The sequence below is a fragment of the Arctopsyche grandis genome, chromosome 5 (assembly GCF_051622035.1).
Source record: "Arctopsyche grandis isolate Sample6627 chromosome 5, ASM5162203v2, whole genome shotgun sequence".
NCBI lineage: Eukaryota > Metazoa > Arthropoda > Insecta > Trichoptera > Hydropsychidae > Arctopsyche > Arctopsyche grandis.
In genome coordinates, this window is record NC_135359.1 from 18336517 (window position 1) to 18357444 (window position 20928).

The 20928-nt window shown below is 34.5% G+C and overlaps 3 protein-coding genes across 3 annotated transcripts in view; 2 read left to right on the forward strand and 1 right to left on the reverse strand.

Annotated features, from left to right (window-relative positions):
* LOC143911950 (kin of IRRE-like protein 1) overlaps nucleotides 1-7187 on the forward strand; it is a 52619-nt gene extending 45432 nt beyond the window's left edge. The window contains exons 3-15 of the mRNA XM_077431050.1: nucleotides 194-399; nucleotides 1365-1475; nucleotides 1681-1866; nucleotides 1941-2086; nucleotides 3848-4046; nucleotides 4124-4254; nucleotides 4334-4493; nucleotides 4569-4949; nucleotides 5016-5237; nucleotides 5314-5445; nucleotides 5514-5621; nucleotides 6753-6889; nucleotides 6979-7187. Coding sequence (XP_077287176.1) covers nucleotides 194-399; nucleotides 1365-1475; nucleotides 1681-1866; nucleotides 1941-2086; nucleotides 3848-4046; nucleotides 4124-4254; nucleotides 4334-4493; nucleotides 4569-4949; nucleotides 5016-5237; nucleotides 5314-5445; nucleotides 5514-5621; nucleotides 6753-6889; nucleotides 6979-7068 — 2209 coding nt within the window. The 3' untranslated portion in view covers nucleotides 7069-7187. The remainder of the gene's footprint in view (nucleotides 1-193; nucleotides 400-1364; nucleotides 1476-1680; nucleotides 1867-1940; nucleotides 2087-3847; nucleotides 4047-4123; nucleotides 4255-4333; nucleotides 4494-4568; nucleotides 4950-5015; nucleotides 5238-5313; nucleotides 5446-5513; nucleotides 5622-6752; nucleotides 6890-6978) is intronic.
* A 9780-nt stretch (nucleotides 7188-16967) lies between these two features.
* Nucleotides 16968-19298, forward strand: Rrp6 (exosome component Rrp6). Its single transcript, XM_077430590.1, has one exon. The coding sequence runs from the start codon at nucleotides 17071-17073 to the stop codon at nucleotides 19219-19221; it is 2151 nt and encodes a 716-aa protein (XP_077286716.1). The 5' UTR covers nucleotides 16968-17070; the 3' UTR covers nucleotides 19222-19298.
* LOC143911621 (steroid receptor RNA activator 1) lies at nucleotides 19225-20497 on the reverse strand. Its single transcript, XM_077430591.1, has 3 exons — nucleotides 20368-20497; nucleotides 19756-20166; nucleotides 19225-19682 (listed from the first exon to the last, which is right to left on the reverse strand). The coding sequence occupies exons 1-3, from the start codon at nucleotides 20378-20380 to the stop codon at nucleotides 19522-19524; spliced, it is 585 nt and encodes a 194-aa protein (XP_077286717.1). The 5' UTR covers nucleotides 20381-20497; the 3' UTR covers nucleotides 19225-19521.
* Nucleotides 20498-20928: the final 431 nt, after the last annotated feature.

The window sequence follows — 20928 nt, forward strand, 5'->3', positions numbered from 1 at the left end:
GGGCACCCCGTAATGACATAATATGATAATATAAATTTAAAAATAATATTTTTTTTATTGAACACAGTTTAAATATCATATGTTTGTATGTATTATACATCACTTTCGAATATTTATATAATTTAATTAGTTTTTTTTTAAGAATGACTTGATACATATATGAATTTATAATATATGTATTTTATGAATTCAGTTGGGATGCTCGTGGTGGAGGCTTAGGTGAAGAGGGTGGTTCTCACTGGTCAGGGGTAGAAGGGGGAGGGCGAGCAAGATGGGCAGCTGCCAGTGCAAGACTCGCTCTTCAACCAGCTAAACCAACTGACAGGGGTGATTACCACTGCCGAGCTGACTTCAAAGCATCACCTTCCAGGAACACCAAGATCCATCTGCAAGTGATCGGTATTAATCTTACATTTCTACACCCGAACACTTTGAGCGACTCTTGTTTTTACTGAACCCCATAAATATTTCACTGAATACTACGCCATTGAAAGAGCTATGGTTTTCATTTCGACCGCACCCATCCAAGCGGAAGTTGATTTGATGCCTTGCACACAAAAGAAAACGTAACAAAATCTTCCATTCAAACACAAATATAAAATAAAGCAAAGTGATTGTAAACGAAGTTTCATATTTTGTTGCGGTCAGTGTTTTTTTTTTTTTTTCCTTTTTATTTAGTGAAAGATGTCTTTCTATTTTTTCCGCCGCTTGCAAATAAATACAATGCCGGAAAATGGCGTCACAGTGAAAAAACTTCTTCCTTAATTGATCGATGGTAGTAAATAGCCTCGTTCACATTTTACACGTTCCATTGATGTCAAAATAAGTTCCGAGCAAGTTTTCTATTTATTACATGAAATTCTTGCGAACAACTAACTTCGTTTTTGAACTTCAATAATTCTCGCAAAAGTTTTTGAATCAACGTAATATTGACGAATAACCCTCATAAATTTTCCAACTATACTTATGCCATTATGTCAAACCACAAATCACCTTCGACTCGAGCTCGAAAACAAGTACACTTCCAAAAATACTAATACATCGAATACGCAATATAAATGCTTAAGAAAAAATATATATATATAATAAATAAGTCAATATCTCCACTCCATTTCTTCCATTCAGTCTGAGCTGCGATTTCTATTCGAACGATTTTAACAAAGTTTTCATTCCAAATATCAAACTCTCTGTATAACTAAGTATGTTTCAATCAACACAATTGTCAGAAGTTTATCCATTCCATTATGCGACTAGTCAAGCATGATTCACATTCATACATAATTCACATGTATGTATGTACATACATACATGTAGAAGAGTTTAAATCACACTATTTTCCGTACTATAACACTTCACCATTGCAGAGGCTTCTGATACACCACGCATATTTGACGAACGAGGAAAAGAAATTCGTGGTAATGCCGGACCTTACCGGGAAGGAGATACACCGCAGCTTACTTGCAACGTCACTGGTGGTAATTACAAATCCATTTCATTTAATTTTTGATATGCAAGAAGTCCATTCCATTATGCGCTCATACAAATTCGATTCTTAATTCCTTCAGAAACATAAGGTCTAATATACTTTGTTCTTTATTCTTCAAAAGGAATCAGTATTGATTATATGAAATGTATACCACTTTGTTTGAATTAGTTATATATCAAAGCTATGTCTTTTAGGTTACCCTCCGGCGACAGTGCGGTGGTATCGCGGTGGAAGGGCTGTGGAAGGCCAGGAGTCGCAAACGGGAATATTGAGATTACCATCGTTACAGAGATCAGACCTTCTTGCAGAGCTATCTTGCCAAGCCTCAAACTCTTTGCTACTTCCTCCGACAACTGCCACAGCCCAATTGAATATGCACCGTGAGTTCCGTACCAAAGTTTTATAATTATAGATCATCCAATACGTGAAAAGTGGGATATAATTCACTTTCCAGTGGCTCCTTTGACGGTGGAAGTGCTTGAACGAGAACCTCTGAGTGCCGGTCGTCCTCAAGAGGTCATCTGTAAGGCGAGGGGAGGTCGCCCTCCACCAAGACTCTCTTGGTGGCTTGACACCCAAAGGCTGGACACAATCCCACAGGTAATCCTCAGATTATTTATTATATGTAATGTAATTATATACTAGATATAAAAATTCATATTATTACATAATATTATACTCTGGGGGAAAATATGGCGATATAATAGAGAAACGAATTATATTATACTACACACATCCATATAAGTCTTCAATCACTTTTGTATCTGGATAGGTTCTCAATTAATTATTTCTGAGAATTGATATACATACATAGTTATTATAATTTTTCTCGACCACATCAATAAATCGGATTATACCGCATCCATTTGTGTGTATTACTTATTTGTGATGATTAATTATGATGTTTCTTTGAGTATATTGTATAGTATGAGTATAGTGTTGTGCCCGTTGATTTCAACGGGTGGTTTCGAAACGGAATTGAAACATGAATAAAAATAAAGTTATATGTTATATATAAGTATAATGTAAGGTAATTTATAGGCGCACGCGCACGTAATGTTAATCTTAATAAAAAGTGGCACATTATACACTTAACAATCCAGCCCGTTCTAAATGATGGATGAATGTGTGTTTGTGTGCACCTCCATAAATTACACTCCAATCCAGAATCGAAATCGAAACGGGTGGTAGTTCCGAAACGGCTGGTTTCGGAAAGAAATTGATACACGAATTAGAAATTAGAAATTACGAATTACGAAGTGATACGTCTTGTACATCACCGACGCCCCGAGGCCTTCGCCCCCAGCGCCCCCGGTGCCTCCAACGCCCCGAGGGCCTTCACCCTTGGCACCTCCGACGCCCCGGAGGTCTTCGCCCCCGTGCCTCCGATGCCTCCGGCGTGCCCGCCGCAAATGCGAATGTCGCTCCACACACCCCTTCCCCCACTTTCCCACTACCACGCTTCCCGGCGTCTCGAATACTCGTGATTGGTTCCCCATACTGGTTCACAATCTGTCACATATTTATATACATATATACATATTTACCGACAGTCCGTTTTTATATATTATACATATTATAGCGTGGACATGTAGAGGGGTTTCTGAGATTGGAGTATAAGATACAGTTGTAATGGTAGAGGTAGTTTATTGTTCTTGATCCGCCGCCTTGCCAGCTTAGAATTAAACACAGACCAAAACCGCTGAATATGTTTACCCATCGGGTACTCTCGGCACAGAAAGACCATTGGTCAATGGGTAGATAGACCTTATTGGCTATTGTATCCAGCGTGCTCATGCGTCAATGTTTTTTTGGCGCTATTAAACCAGTGGCCGACGAATGCCTATTCTGTCTGTCTGAGATAACGCTCCCCGTACTATAATAGTTGTTGCGATTCAACATTAATATGTACGTCACAGCTAAACCACTGCCAAAACGTATATACGAATACAATAACAAAACACAAAAACTTCTATATATACTATTTTCTACCAATGTTTCCTCTTTGCAGAGAATTTACCGCCATCTATTGAAAATTTATTTAATTAATTAATTTTTCTATTGGTGTTTTATATTGTTTACTTGTAGGTAGGCAGGTAGTTTTTAGCTTTTTTTCATATTAAACAATTCAATATAAATATTTAATTAAATATATTTTAAAGGTATTTGAAAAAAATTCGACCGTGTGCGGATTGAACCGACACATTTCTTTTAATTTTTTTTTATTTAATAGCTTAATATGCCAACACCAATGCGATGATATGTCATCGGGTACAACACTAGTCTCTCTGTACATATATAACGTTGATTCGTAATGAGTTGGCCTAAATTTCTAGGTTGAATTTTATATTTTTTTAACAGGAAGACACAGAAGGTGAAATTTCTGAAAAGTCTGAAGAAGAAGACGAAAATAAAGAGTCGAGCGCTAAAATCAGCGTCAGTGTAAGCACGTTGAAATTGGTTGCAAGGGCACAACAGCATGGACAACGGCTAACTTGTCGTGCATCCCATGAACTTTTACCGAGCCCCATGGAAGCTCTGCTTGTCCTGAACATCTTGTGTAATTATACATCGAAATCATTACCTCTTTTCGTCTTACTTTGTCAAAATTTGTGGAAATTATATTTTATTTTTCAGTCGCGCCAACCGTCGAGCTTTCGCTGGGTTCATCTCTCAATCCCAACGACATTGAAGAAGGCGATGATGTTTACTTCGAGTGTCAAGTGCGGGCTAATCCACCACCTTATAAATTGCTTTGGGAGCACGACGTAAGCTTCGTCTATTCTTAACGTACCTATGTAAAACAATTCCACAATCTTCTGCAATTTCACGCTGACGAATTTACAGGGTCGAGCTTTGGTACACGAGCAAAGGTCTGGCGTTTTAGTATCGGGTAATAATTTAATCCTTCGTTCGGTGGGTAGAGCTGCTGCTGGCACTTACTCCTGTAGCGCTTCCAATGTCGAAGGGGATGCTCGCTCGCAAACATTCAATTTACGTATTATGTGTAAGCTATTTACATTTATATCTTAGAAACGTTAATTTTCAGGTTTTTTTAATGTTTTTTCTTCTCCGTTTTCAGATAAGCCCATATGCTCTACCACGCTGCGCCGTTCTTATGGAGTAGCGAGACAGGAGATGGCTGAATTGGTATGCGAGGTAGAAGCAGTTCCTCCTCCTGATACTTTCCACTGGGCTCTCAATAACTCTTTGGGTGGTCCTCTCAATAATGTCACTCCTGAAAGGTACACTTGGAGCAGCACACCTGCAAGATCTACCCTCACGTATAAACCTCTCTCGGACCTCGACTATGGAACTGCTCTGTGCTGGGCTACCAATTTTGTTGGAAAACAGGCCATACCGTGTGCTCTGACAGTATTGCCAGCTTCAAAACCGCATCCACCAGCTAATTGTTCTCTGACAAACCAAACAAGTGCTGCCCTGGAAATATTGTGTGATCCAGGTACATAGGAACCCAAGCATTATTATAAATCTTTTTATATCGATCTAACTATTTTTCTTTTTTTAGGCTACGATGGTGGATTGCAGCAGTGGTTTTTACTGGAGGTTTTTGAAAGACCTCTTGACAGTTTGCTGGCCAATGTTTCAGCAAGTCGTCCAGTGTTTGTGGTGGGAGGACTTGGAGCAGGTCGAGCTTTGCGATTGCTCGTTTATGCCGTAAATACTCGCGGTCGTTCAGAACCCATCGCTCTTGATGGATTTACGCTAGAGCTAGCAGAAAAACAGACCAGTTAGTTAAAAATTAATCTTAATATTTTAAAAAATAGCACGAATGAAATTAATCTGTGTGATTAAATATTCAACAGGCAATATGAGCACATTAGAATTGACATCCTTAGTGGGCATGTTAGTCGGAGCTGTGATCACAATGATAGTACTGTTGGTCATATTCTTCATAGCATTCAAGCTCAAGCACAGAATGTCCTCCAATTATACATGTAACTATTTTTTTTAAATATTACTAACATTTTTTTACTGAAAAATATTAAATCATTAACATTTTTAGTACAAGCGGGAAAACAAAAAAATCATTGTACACGTACTCAACCTCCACGAGCCCAAATAGTAGCTCTTCAAGATGATAAAAATCCAGATGTAGTTCCACTAAATAAAGGTATGTTTGATAATCATAAATAAAATAAATATGTATGTACATGTTACCGTCCAATTGTACATTTCGTTCGTTCATGAACATACTAGTTAGTACACGAACCAATCTGGCTAGTTTATAGTGTACACAAAAGAAATTGACAAATGAACTAGTTTGAAGTATTCTCAACCGCTTGTCTCATCCTCTATGTATGTATGCCTATCCTGGCTGGCAATATTTTAAAAATTAGCGGAGATGGGAATAATAACGATATTGTAATGTGGTTTCCATAGGATTTCCCTTTTAACCATTTAATCGCCACGCTTTTGTAGAAAAAGATTCGATTATTTTATTAGTATATGTGTTTGTGCCAACCCTTGACACTACCTCTTGAATCGGTCTCCGCCACGGGCTCGAATGTGAAACTCCCGAAAACGCAAATATCGGAAGGCAAAGATCGAAAATCGAAAGATCAAAAAAAAGGGTGCATGGTAAACGGTACATACTCACTTAATTTGCGCGAGCAGAATAAAACAGGAACAAGAGGAACAGGCTTTTCCTCCCGTATTAATGTGCGCGTGCAGAATACGGGAGGAAAAGCCTGTTCCTCTTGTTCTTGTTGTATCCTGCTCGCGCAAATTAAGTGAGTATGTACCGTTTACCATGCACCCTTTTTTATCTTTCGACTTACGATCTTTCGATTTTCGATCTTTGCCTTCCGATATTTGCGTTTTCGGGCGTTTCACATTCGGGCCCGTGAGGTACACCCCTCTTGAATACATCACAAACTAACGAAAAATATTGATTTTTTCAATTTCATTAATATCAAAGGATATTTTTAGATGTCACTGTGAAGAAACTAAAATTAATTTCGAGTCATAGCCTTAACTACGAAGGAGCTCGCACCGGTGCGCTTATGGCGATGAAGTGATTAAATACTTGGCGTTTTGACATATCAATGGTTTTTATAGCTAAAAGTTTCATACAATACCTGATGAGTCTATTTGAAGATAACTTTTGACTATTAGCACTTAAACTAAAACAAATAGTTTGGGATGAATAAACTAGTGTGTTCATGAACTAACCGGAGTGAACACTTGGACTGTAACACACATACATATATATATTTAGTTAATACTTATTTATTTTATACAGCCGAACATAAGTTGACGTTAGAGGAACCCAGTGGAGAGATAGAAGATAGTTTGAGAACTGGTGAAAATTTCGTTGGTCCCTCACATCCACCTCCATATTCATCATGCATGACAACACATTTAGCGCACACACCGCCTGTAAGTTTAATAAACAAGTTTTACCCTAAGATAATCTAATACTGTTATAATATGTGTATTTAAAATGTAAATTTATATCAATTTATAAGATTCCAATGGTGGAGACACGAAGTAGAGCTGGTCGTGAAGTGGTTACGACCAGAGCACCATTGCCAGCCGCCCAAGAAAGCGACGTCTAGCCGCAATACTTAATAAAATGGTGCATTCATCTCTGACTCTACACATTGCCAAATTAAAAAAAATATATTTGAATAAAATTCACGAAAAACAAGACAAATAATCATTTGATAAAACTAATTGTGAAAAATTAAATATATACATACACATATACATATTTATATAATATTTTTTTAAGGTCCCTTCCTTTGATTGTATAATATCATATTATCACTCTTCAACTGATGTAAATCAAAACACATTTTAGACATAAGTATTGTACATAATATATAAAATATAAACATAAAAAGACACTTGAAAGAATTTGTAATAAATGCGTGTAAAGGGACGCATTTTACATACATAAATGTACCTATACATGTACATATGTGTATAAACATATGTACATATATTTACCTACATATGTACATCATCCAAAATAAAATCCCACAGTAATCTCAATTACCTCTTTTGTAATAAATCACTATAAATGTGCAAAACTAGGACAATGTGTTAATTTATTGGTTTACAAAAATCTATCATTTGTTACATATATAAAGGATTTAATGTTATGATAATGTTGTGTTAAAATATTTTAATGGTAAATGATACTTCAAATATATTTAATAAATAATTGTGATCTGATAAAATATTTTATGTATGATTTCCTTATGAATTTTCCATAAATGTTTATATGTACATATAATACATTCATAAAACTCATTTTTACATAGCGATAATATATGTATATATTACGTAATACCAAAACATCAGCAAAAAAATATCCAATATGATTTTTTTACTTATCACGTGTAAATATAATATATTATATATTAATACGCGTATATTTCAATTTTAATTATAATTTATTAAGGAATATTTTTAAAAATATCCATTAATTTCCATATTTTGAGACTGAAAATTAAAAATCTTTAAAGTTTATAAAGCGTAGCAAATTTACTTATTTTATTTCAACAAATATATCTTCAAATTACAATATATGGAAATCAAATCAACGTGGCAGAATGAAATTTATGTTTGAATTAAACTCGTTATGTAAAATATTTACATATCAGATATGTAAATAATAAATTAATGGTAAATTTTAATTGTCAAAAAAAGGAACTTAGCACAATTTCAATTATTGACGTTTTTTTATATTCATAGTGGGTGTACTTCTCATAAAAATATTTTATTTTACTTATTAACGTGCCTTTTACAATATTTTTTGTTTTGAATATATCACTTATTAATGATTTAGTTTGTGTTCGCTAAAATTTTTCATTGATAGTTCGTTGAAAACAAGATTTTATTCTGCCACATAATCTTCAATTTGACTAAAATGTAATATGCATGTATCAATGAATTGAGTGGTGCTTTGCAATATCGTGTTGACCCAAAAGTTATTTTTAAATTGTGAAATTATCACTTTCACACTTATTAGGGTCGAATTTATAATTTATAATACAAAGTCTACATACATATGTATGTTTGAGAATTCTACTGTGTTGTAGGAGCTGAAACGTTAACCTGAAATTGATGAATTAAATAGTTCAAATAGAATTCTCTAATAGAATCCTATTTAAATATGAATGTACATATCAAATATTAAACTAAAACTTGGTTCGTTATTTATTTTTATTCAATCTCCATTATTTCAAAACTTAGTTTATGTGGGTTAATAAATTACATATGTACATATGTATTGCATAATACCACTCACCTCCAGAATTGATTACTTTCATTTTAAATATTTTTAGTGATCAATCAATTGTATATACATAGTTATTAAATTACTGGTCTATTTTTTTCTCTTCCATTATAATACATATATTATATATTATTCAGATGAAAAATTAAATTACGTTCCCAAAAATATTATACATAATAGAAATGTAATTCTACCGGTGAACAATTATTGTGAAAATAAATGTCTTCGATTAAAAATTTTATATTAATCGATATGTGACTATATGTTTTGATTGTTTGACTATTTAACTGTCAATTTTTAAGATTTGTAATTGGTGTAATGAAAATGAAAAATTATAAGGAACGTCTGAACTGTTATATAGATATACCTGGCAATTTATTCATATCAACTATGTATGTATTATATTGTATGATAAAGTCAATGTATGTCTTTTGACATTATATGGTACATATCTATTATTTTGGTTTTTATTAAGGAAAATGTCTAATAAAAAAAGAAAACCAATAAATGATTATGAAAGAGTTATATTGAATAAAAAAAATGAATTCTTTCGCATCGTTTTCTTTCGTTGTTATTATCCCTCGCAAATTTCCTTTTATATATTTTTTTGTTCATTTATATGTCCGTATGTACATATGTATTTCAGATTTCATTACTATCTTTACTAAATTTAATTTTAATAGCGCCACCTTTGAAAAACGCTTTTTGGTTTATATTACTCTTTGCATGGTAGAATATTCAATGGATAGAAATAAGTTCTTCGTCAATATTCAATACACACATAACTATAAATATACATATATTACCATTAAATCATTGCAATTTAGCCAGACTAATATCAAAATCTAACTAAAAAACTTTCATAGACCCCAAAACTAAAACTGTAAAATATCAATACTGTTTTGGATAATTTCAAAACATTGTGGCGGCTCGCTATATGACATGGTCGAGTTCGGTCACCTTCCTGCGAGTTGGGACCAACTCGCCCGTGTTCAGAGTCGCTACCGCACTCCGTCTTTGGCTTCCATAATAAAAGCACGTATATCAACATGCCAGTCGTCTCATTCGTTCATCCCCTATAATATTACCTCAACAAAAAATTCAAATCATTAGTGGCCAATAATTTATTTAATAGTAAAGTGAAAGGATATATATTAGTACCGAAAATAAAAAAGGATCTAACTGCTATTTTTTGTTTTTGTCAATTCATTGTAGAACAATTGTATGATCAGTACAAACTTGCTTTTGATAGATACATATATACACCAGCGTTTCCCAACCTGTGGTACGCGTACCACTTGGTGGTGCGTGAAAAAAATCAATAATGGCGGACATTCAGGAATGAACGATTTACAATCATAAAAATAGAAATATTTTTTAAATAATTAATAAACATTATCTTTATTAATCATTAATCATAGTCGACGTCAATATTTACAGTCGATGATCGAAAATCCGGCATATATGTATGTATGTACATATGTAGTATTTGCATGGTAAGGAATTGGTAAGAAATTTTATGGAAAAAAGTTATTTGCATAGTCACAATTATAAAATGCTCAAAATTTTATATATTTATCTATTATTTCATCATACTTCTATTAATGGCTTTAATAAAAACACAAAATTACAAAGTAGATATAATATTTTTTTTTTTTAATTAAATCTCCTTACAATATAAATTTATTGAGATCCTTGTGCTTGTTTCGAGAAACACAGTTTTTTAAAATTCGATTAAAATGATGCGAGATATATCGTTAAGTCCGCAATCAATAATTGTGACTCCCCAAATAACTTTTTTTCAAAAAATTTCTCAACAAAACAGATTCTACCCTATCTTCAAATTCCTTACAATTTAAATACTACCTATATATGTATATGTAATTACACTTGCAATAACAAATTTCATGAAATACAATAAATTTTATATGGTGGTACAATTGAGCGTCAATTACTACCAAGTCATTACTACCAAGTCATTACTACCAAGTCATTACTACCAAGTCAATTACGCGAGTCAAAAAGGGTTGGGAACCGCTGATATACACTATAAAAAACAAACGATTTTGGGGACTTGGATCATATTTTAAAACAATGACACGGCATACATGCTACTTCTTCTACTTTTACTCATTGCTACTTCTTCATTGTTACTAAATAAAATATAAAATGGCCAAGTACGTGCAAAGCGTCTCCAAAATATTAGAGAGTATGGTCCAAGTCCTCATGGACCCTGTCAATAGATTTAGCAAGGACCAAATGGCCAAATTGATGCCTTTCACCTCTGATATCTCGCCAACTGTAGGCGAAATGTCCTGTAATATTGCAATGCTGGAAGGAGAGCTGTCAGCTACCAAAATTTATATGTCTAAAGATACACCCACCACGATTGAATCGACATTGGAACTTGTTAGTGAAATGGAAGAAAGAAAAAATAGAAAAAACAATGTTATCATATTTGACATTACTGAAACAGGTAATAATGACGACAATAATGTAATCGCAAATTTATTGTCAAAAGCCGAGCTACCTAACCACAAATTCACCGCTCATAGAATCGGATTAAAACAAGGTACGAAGCCAAGGCCCCTAAAAGTTAAACTCGATGTACAGCAAACAGCAATATCATTACTTAGAAAAGGACCCAAATTAGGAATTAAAATAAAAAATGACCTAACGTACATGCAAAGACAACATATAAACAATTTGTGGAACGAAATGAATACCAGAAAAGACAAAGGTGAAAGTGACTTAATAATAAAATATTTTAATGGAGTGCCTAAAATAATAAATAAAAATAGTACAAAAAACTAACAATATATTACCAAAATGTCAGAAGCATTATATCTAAAATACAATTCCTTAAAAATGCTATAGCTGCTTCCGCATATGACATCATATTATTAACAGAAACGTGGCTAAACAACCTTATAAATGACTCCGAACTAAACTTTCATACATACAATATGTATAGATATGATAGAAACATAAACACCAGTACGAAGACTCGAGGCGGTGGCGTGGCAATTCTTATTAAAAAAGTTCATTCATCATCTGTCATCATCAACACAAACAATTCCATCGAACAAATATTTATATCAACCAAAATTTTCAATGTAAAGTGCATATTCGGTTGTGTTTACATCCCTCCATCCTCTGACATTAGTGTATATAATAATTTTATAAATAATATTGAAACAATCAGATTAAAATATCCTGATTCAAAATTCTTAATAACTGGTGATTTTAATCTACCAAATTTGGACTGGCAAAACCTTGAAATGAATGAAAATTCTCCAATTCATCAAGAAATTATAAATTTATCTTTAAATTTAGGTCTTAAACAATTTAATACTATTTCCAACTTGAATGATCGTGTCTTAGATTTAGTTTTTTCCAATTTCAAAAACACTAACGTTATGAAATCTCATGATGTTCTATCTCCAGTGGATGGCCATCATCCACCCCTAGATATTATTATTACTTTAAATAAATCTACTAATCTACCTTTAATTCAGCAAAATATTTTTGATTTTCACAGAGCCGATTATAACGAAATCATGAACCAATTAAATGTCACTAATTGGTCGTTCTTAAACGATAACATTAACTTTGAATCAAAAGTCATTATGCTGAATGAATTATTAATCTCTTGTATATACAACCATGTTCCTCAATATAAAAATAAGTTGCATTTTTTTCCAAAATGGTTTAGTCCCGAATTAAAAAACCTAATACATAAAAAAAAAAGTGTGCACAAATTATTCAAAATTTATAACTCTACACACATATATATTGAATTCAAAAAACTAAGAGCTTTGTGTAAACTACATATATCCAAATGTTTTAAACTTTATATTAAAAAAACAGAATCATTCATTGATTCAAATTCCAAATTTTTTTGGTCATTTACTAAAGAATTAATTAACAATAAAACATATATACCAGAAAACATTCAACTTAACGGTAAATTTGTTGACAATACTAATGATTCAGTCAATCTTTTTGCTGATTTTTTCAAATCGATCTATGTCAAAAACAATAACAATAATTCTAATTATAGCATTGTAAATAATAATGTCCTGATTTCACCTTTACATTCTATAAATATATCTATTCAAAAATTGATTAACAAAATAAATGCCTTAGATATATCTAAATCTGCGGGTCCTGACAACATACCCCCAATTTTTATCAAGAATTGTGCCAATGTATTAACTTATCCTCTTTTTAATCTCTTTAATCAATCTATTTCCACTGGTATATTTCCCAATTCTTGGAAGTCTGGCTATTTAATGCCTCTCCATAAAAATGGGGATAAACATAATGTAATGAACTATAGAGCCATCTGTCAACTATCAACTATTCCAAAACTTTTTGAAAGTTTAGTATTAGACGAATTTATTCCTTTCATTAATAACATTATTATTCCACAACAACATGGTTTTACTTCTGGTAGATCTACCTTATCCAATTTATTATTATATGAAAATTTTATTTCTAGTGCCTTATCTGTTAAATTGCAAGTTGACTCAATTTACACTGATTTCAGTAAAGCATTTGACAAAGTTGATATTGAGATTTTATTATATAAACTAAACAGTATCGGAATCAGCGGTGTATTACTAAACTGGTTTCGGAGCTATTTGTCCAATAGATCATTATTAGTTAAAATCGGCCATTCTAAATCTTACTCCTTTAATCCAACTAGTGGCGTTCCCCAAGGATCTCACATGGGACCAGTCCTATTCAATATTTTTATAAATGATATTATAAATATATTTAATGATGTTAAAGTGCTCTTATTTGCAGACGATTTAAAAATATTTAAATGTATAAAAGACACTAACGATTGTGCTACTTTACAAACTAATTTAAACTCATTAAACGATTGGTGTTCTTTTAATAAATTATATTTAAACATTAAGAAGTGTTCTGTTGTCAGGTTCAGTAGGTCAAATAACAAAATTATTTATAATTATCATATAAATAATGAATCATTACCATCATCATCGCTAATTAAAGATCTAAGAGTTATTTTTGACGACAAATTAACTTTTAATTCTCATATAAATTTTATCACAAAAAATGCCATCAAAACACTTGGTTTCTTAATAAGAAATAGTACTCACTTCAAAAATGTAAATACGATTAAAATTTTATACACCACTCTGGTTAGAAACCAATTAGAGTACAATTCTACCATTTGGTCTCCTTATTTAATGAAACAAATTAACATAATAGAGTCAGTGCAAATAAAGTTCACTAGATTCATCAAATTTAAATTTTTTAAAAGTCATAATCACTATGTCAGTAACGTTATTATTTATAGGAAACTTAATTTGCTAAAATTATATGACAGAAGGAAAATTAACGATATTTCAGTTCTGTGTGGTCTTCTTAATGGCACTATTAAATGCTCTGACTTGGTGAGTTTAGTGTGCTTCCATGTGCCGGGTAGATCAATTAGATGTAACCATCTTTTTGATATGCCCAGGTTTACCACTAATTACTCATTGAACTCAGCTATGTTGAGACTGCACAGAGTTGGAAACGAATTATCCATGGTCGATTTATTCATTGTTAGTAAATATAACATGAAATCTATTTTATTTAAATATTTTTTTAATATAATGTAATTTATTTTGTAGTATATGAATGTATGTGTATTTTTCTTTTATATTTCATTTTAATTTTTTTTTCTTTTTCTTTCTCTATTTCCAACATGTAAAATGGTCAATTTTTTCTTGACCGTAAAATAAAATAAAATAAAATAAAAAATAAAATAAAAATAAAAATACATGTATTGCTGTTCGTTATATAAATGTATAAATGCTGTTCGGTGATTATTCCACAAAAAGCGATCTCGCACACGTCACTAAAATCTGGCACCATAGATGTATAATACATAGATCCGCCCTCACGGTTTAAGGTCTGTTCATACCTAGTCAGCACGTACCGACTTCAGCAGGTATCCGGCCGTACGAAAAGTATTCTTTGGTACATTTTGTATGGGTATATTCATACCAACCGTCACGTTTACGCCACGGCAGGCTTACAGCAGTACCCGACATTTCCTGTTCATACCTTACAGCAACATCCGTCAACGTATCGTATCCGTTTTTTGGCCATCGTGGAAATATACACGCGAATTACGTGCCATGAATCTGCCGCTTTGCTGTTTTGGACTAATTATCGATAGTGACAGTTTACAGCTGTTCAATCTTTCGACATGGTTTTGGCGCAAATATTTAAAAAAAAATTAAATTTTTTACGGAAATATTTAAAAAAATTTTGTCCATCATCCACAAGCTCCTTATACAGTGTCCAAAACTCTCCTTCGGTTTTTCTATTTTTTAACATGGGATGCACATCAAAGCGCCTCTGTGCTTTTTTATTGCCTTCTTGAGCTTCTTCTTCCAACAAAAACGCGATTATACATAATTTTTCGTTCGATAAACGCCGAAACATTTTTTCTGACTTGTATTCTGACGTGTAGCTACGAATGCACGTGTATGCATTCATATTGTAAGTACTCGACAATACGACGTAAGCAATATTGCGCTGTATCGTCATGGCCTGTAACGTATAAGTAATCCGATTTTGCCTTGCACTAGGCCAAAGTGATGTAAGCGTGACGTGACCGCGACGTGTAGGTAGATATGAATAGAAATGTAATAAAATGACATATTTTAAACGGAGTCGTGCTCTGCTGAAGCCGTGCAGTGCTGTTAAGTATGAACAGACCTTTATACTGGTCTCCCTTTTGGCGCATGCAAAATACATGGCGCATGCACACTTTCTCTCAGTAGGTAGTTAGCTTCTAAGTAGGAAAGGTCGATTGCGGAGATCTTGTCGATAGATATGCGGAGATCTTGTCGTCACTAACTGAGGGGTGCGGAGGGTTTAACTAGCGGGGAAGTGAAAAAAACGCCGACCGCTGCGTCGTTGGGAAAAAACCTTTTTTTTCCGAACTTCCCCGCTAGTTAAACCCCCCGCACCCCTCAGTTAGTGACGACAAGATCTCCGACCAAAATCACGCGTCAGGGCCATAGATGTATAATACATAGATCCGCCCTCACGGTTTATACTGGTCTCCCTTTTGGCGCATGCAAAATACATGGTCACTTTTCTCTCGGTAGGTTAGGTTAGGTTAGGTTAGTAGCTTAGTAGTAGTAGTAGTTAGTAGCTTCTAAGTAGGAAAGGTCGATAGATATGCGGAGATCTTTTCATCTTGTCGTCACTAAATGAGGGGTGCGGAGGGTTTGACTAGCGGGGAAGTGAAAAAAACGCCGACCGCTGCGTCGTAGGGAAGAAAACCTTTTTTTCCCAACTTCCCCGCTAGTTAACCCCCCGCACCCCTCAGTTAGTGGCGACATGATCTCCAACGAAATTTGTTGTAATGCCATATCTAGTCGATTCTAGATCTATGGTCAGGGCCCATCTATGTGTATTATATATGGGTCTACGTGACTTGACAGAATGTTAAATTACAGAAAACGCAAATATCGGAAGGCAAAGATCGAAAATCGAAAGATCTTAAGTCGAAAGATCAAAAAAAAATGGTGCATGGTAAACGGTACATACTCGCTTAATTTGCGCGAGCAGGATACAACAGGAACAAGAGGAACATGCTTTTCCTCTCGTATTCTGCGCGCGCACATTAACACGGGAGGAAAAGCATGTTCCTCTTGTTCCTGTTGTATCCTGCTCGCGAAAATTAAGTGAGTATGTACCGTTTACCATGCACCATTTTTTTTTTTTTTGATCTTTCGACTTAAGATCTTTCGATTTTCGATGTTTGCATTCTGATATTTGCGTTTTCTGTAATTTAAAATTCTGTCAAATCACGGAGACCGATTATATATCTATGTCTGGCACCCAAAAACTCCTAAACACCTGAAAACGTGTAGTGCTGTTATGTGTGAACAGACCTTGATACTGTTAGTAATTTAACTGTTTCGAAGGGTAATTGGACTATTCGTCACATTGTGGTGGTCACAAAGACAATTTTTGCCATGAAAATCGCGAATACACAATATTTGGCACTCAAGTTATTGTTAGTATGATGGACTTTTCGGCTGCCAGATGTTCCGCTATAGAGATTTTAGTGACTTTGTGACGAGTGCATAGTGACCAGTAATCACCGAACCGTTTCGAAGACCCCAATCAGACAATTGACAAATTACTGAATGTAGCATGTTTACATTTTAGGTTGATGGCAACACTGGTCGAGCATGGCCGCTGTCACAGTGGTCGTGCTGTCAGAGGTTAAGTCGCGCCGTTGACGTTTACCTTGACGTTTACATTGACGATGGGCGACCAGAATAGCGATCAGGCCGAAGCTACGACAGCGGCCACCTCATGGGCGAGTGCAGGATGTCGAGCTGTCGCGGTTGTCGCGGCCGCAGCCAACAAAGCTCAACCTCCTGCAGGACATTGGGATCAGAACAACCGAGACCGGAAACCTCACGGCTACCGTGCCGTAGCAGTTCGCCTAAGACGTCGCAACCATTCCTTACTACAAAGACTAGCCACCGGTCCACTTCATTCTCTCGATCACTTGGATGCGGCCAACGACATGCTGCTGGCCCGGCTGGAAATAGCTCTAGCTCGTATGGAAGGACGACCGGCACCTCAACCCTTACCCCAGTCACAGCCCCAAATCCAAACTTCACAACCGCAACAAGCCAGGCCAGTGATTCTTCGACCCCAACTTCTTTTCCGGAAACCCGTCGACAACACGCGTACACCATGGAAGCCCCAGCTCGCTTTCAAACACAACAAGATTGCCTCCGCCAACGATGCATCCTATCTCGACGAATATCGACACCCGTATGCCCCAGAATTGCACTCGTACAATCCTCCACCGGAATTCTTGCGTCCTCAACTCACTACGAATATACGTTACAAATCATTCGCTGAGACTCCATACGAATTCATCGACACTGAGGCCCAACTGAACGATCTTTTACGCCGTCTAGAAACTGCCACCGAGATCGCCGTCGACTTGGAACATCACTCGTATCGTTCCTTTCAAGGATTCACCTGCTTGATACAAATCAGTACAGACCTCGGTGAAGATTTTATCATAGATGCTCTCGCACTCCGAGATCACTTACACGCACTCAATGCGGCATTCACCGACCCCAATATACTAAAAGTATTCCATGGAGCCGAGTGCGACATTGTTTGGCTTCAACGAGACTTCGGTGTATATGTCGTTGGCCTCTTTGACACTCACAAAGCTACTATCGAATTAGATTTTCCTAACAAATCTCTCCAGAATCTACTTTTAAAATACTGCAAAGTAAATACAAACAAAAGTTTGCGATTGGCTGATTGGAGAGTGCGACCGCTATCGCCAGAACTTATTGAATATGCTAGGAGTGATACTCATTATCTCCTATTCATATGGCGTCAATTGCGCCAAGAGCTACTCAAAATGGGTAAGGGCTCGCCAGATCGCCTGTTATCTGCCTTTCAACAGAGTAAACTTGTCAGTCTGAAATTATATGTCAAGCCGACACTGGATGAAAGTTATGCATATGAATTGAGTAGAAAGTCAAAAAAGAATTTTGACGCCAAACAAATGCAAGCTTTAGAATCGTTGCTCGCTTGGAGAGATGAAATTGCCAGGGAAGAAGATGAAAGTATTGGATATGTTTTACCGAACCACATGCTGTTACATATTGCCAGTGAATTACCCAAAGAGACGCCTGGAATTCTCGCATGCTGCTGCCCTCCACCTCCACTCGTTTTACATCATCTTAATTTCATACACCAATTAGTAAACTCAGCTCGTGTCAAACCAGTTACTAACCCGAAACCCAAAATAGCGATAGAAGAAGTAGTGAAACCGGTGACATCAATTCACATATATAATCACCAGTCGTTGGGAAATTATAGTGAAAACTCAAACACATTGTCTACTCTCAAAAAATTAAGGCAACTATACAATCTTCCTAATAAGTCCATATTATCAGGTCATGAAGTCGAACAAAGTGAACCAGTTAAAATGGGGAAGTCCTTCAATTTCGTGCCCCCCTTCCATAGACGGATTTTGGTGAAGAAATATAACCAATTCCTCCACATGAAAGATGAACCTGAAGCAAATACCGAAAATACGTCAAAAGACCCATTACCAAATGGAAATATAAATAATAATTCCAACGCACCTTCAGGGAAAATAATAAATCCTGAAACAAACATCCCACCGATAGACACTAGTATGACACACGATTCTAGGATACTCTTCACCAAAGTAACTAAGACTAAACATAATACCAGTGTGGACACAGATGAAATTCCTGCAAAAAAATCTAGACTTGCTGATCCTGAAGAAAATAATTTTAAAACATTTGATTATAAATCATTCGATTACAATACTTTCAACAAAGAAGATTCTAAACGTAATAAGAAGTATAAAAATAATAAAAATAAAAAGAATAAAAATAGACAATGAAATGAAATAATCCACATTCTTACTGTATTGATTCAATTTTATTATTTTTAAAAAATAAACATCAATTTTTTTTATATCTGCTTTTTTCTCACTTATTTATTAAGAATCAAAATTATATGAAATCTAATGACTTCATATGTATATAGCTATTTTTAATTAAAATATATTCAATATTTTTATTAAAAATACCTGGTGAACAATAAATAGTTCACCAGGTTTATATTATACAGAAACAATATTCGAAAATTATATATTTTATTATAGTACATAGAAAAGTTGACTTAAATACATTATAACTGTTCAACTCGACTCGACATCAATTTTAAGTAACTCACTTTTTGCATTATAATGAAAAATAAGTTGTTTTACGGCAACCATCCAGGGACTCACACTACTTATATGGTCAACCATCAACGATTTATGTATGTCATCGGCATGCTTGGTATCGAATGCCCGCAATGCTAAAAGAATCGATCAGATTGGATTATTGGTTTAAGAATTACATGAAATCACATAAAAATAAATTAAGTTTACCTTTAGCGATTTGAAAGGTTTTTGACTGAACTTCTTCGTTCAGTTTCCCTTCCTTCCACATGGATTCCATTATACTTAAACGTTTCTGTATGTCAATTGCTTTTTTACCTAATTCTGGACTAGAGTCGACCAATTCTTTAAAGATGTCGATCGTTTCTTTAAAATCGTGCGGTGATTCATTATCTTCTATTGTTTCCTGGTGACTTGGGTTTAACTCGACATTTGGATTTGCTTTTTGAGGTGTTACGACATGAGGTGGTTGAGATAGTGGTGGTTTGATTTCAGTTGAAACAGGAGTTGAATTAATCGAAAACGGAACTCGTTTGTTTAACAAATTTCGAGGTTTTGCTGGCGCGGCTTCTGCGTTGTATGTGAACATTGGTGGATCATTCCAACCAGGATCGTATTTTCCTAAATAAGATAACATTAAATCTCAATAAGATGACATGAATATGAAAACAAGATCTAAATATAATTCTTAGTATTAGTACAGTCCACAAAAATGTGTTTAAAAACTGGTTTAATCCAATAACAATAACACACAATATTAAATTAAAATGTATGACAGTTTATAAAGTTCAAATAAAAATATAACAAAATAAATCACTTTACCTGGACTAGACATTTTAAGTTGATCTATAAATATTTAAATGTCTACGTCAGTCTGACAGCTGTCACTGTCACCAGTTTAGATTGCCAGAAATAAATTCTATATTGTGTCTCCAGCGTGGCACTTTCTCTTATTACTCTGCTTTGTACAATTTTTTGTATTGATTTAAAAAACCATTTGTAATGATTTCGTACTATATCTGAAATATTTAAAATAAATTTGATGCACTCTAAAATTTATCATTTTCGTTAATTCTTCACTATTGGATTAAAACCAATTCTATATGCTTTCTTTTTGTTTGTCTTGAACGATATTTTGGTTCGGTGATTACTAGTCAAATGTGAACCGGTCACAGGACAACTGGTCGCTCTAGATCGGTCACTCGTGATCATCCGTCACGCTAAAACTGGTCACGAGAAAACCGGTCACACACTAAAACTGGTCACGAAAAAACCGGTCACACACTAAAACTGGTCACACCCAAAAATTTTAAATTGGTCACACAAACAAAAATATTCGCAAATACTTTTTATTTACGAAATTTTTATTATTATCGACTAGAC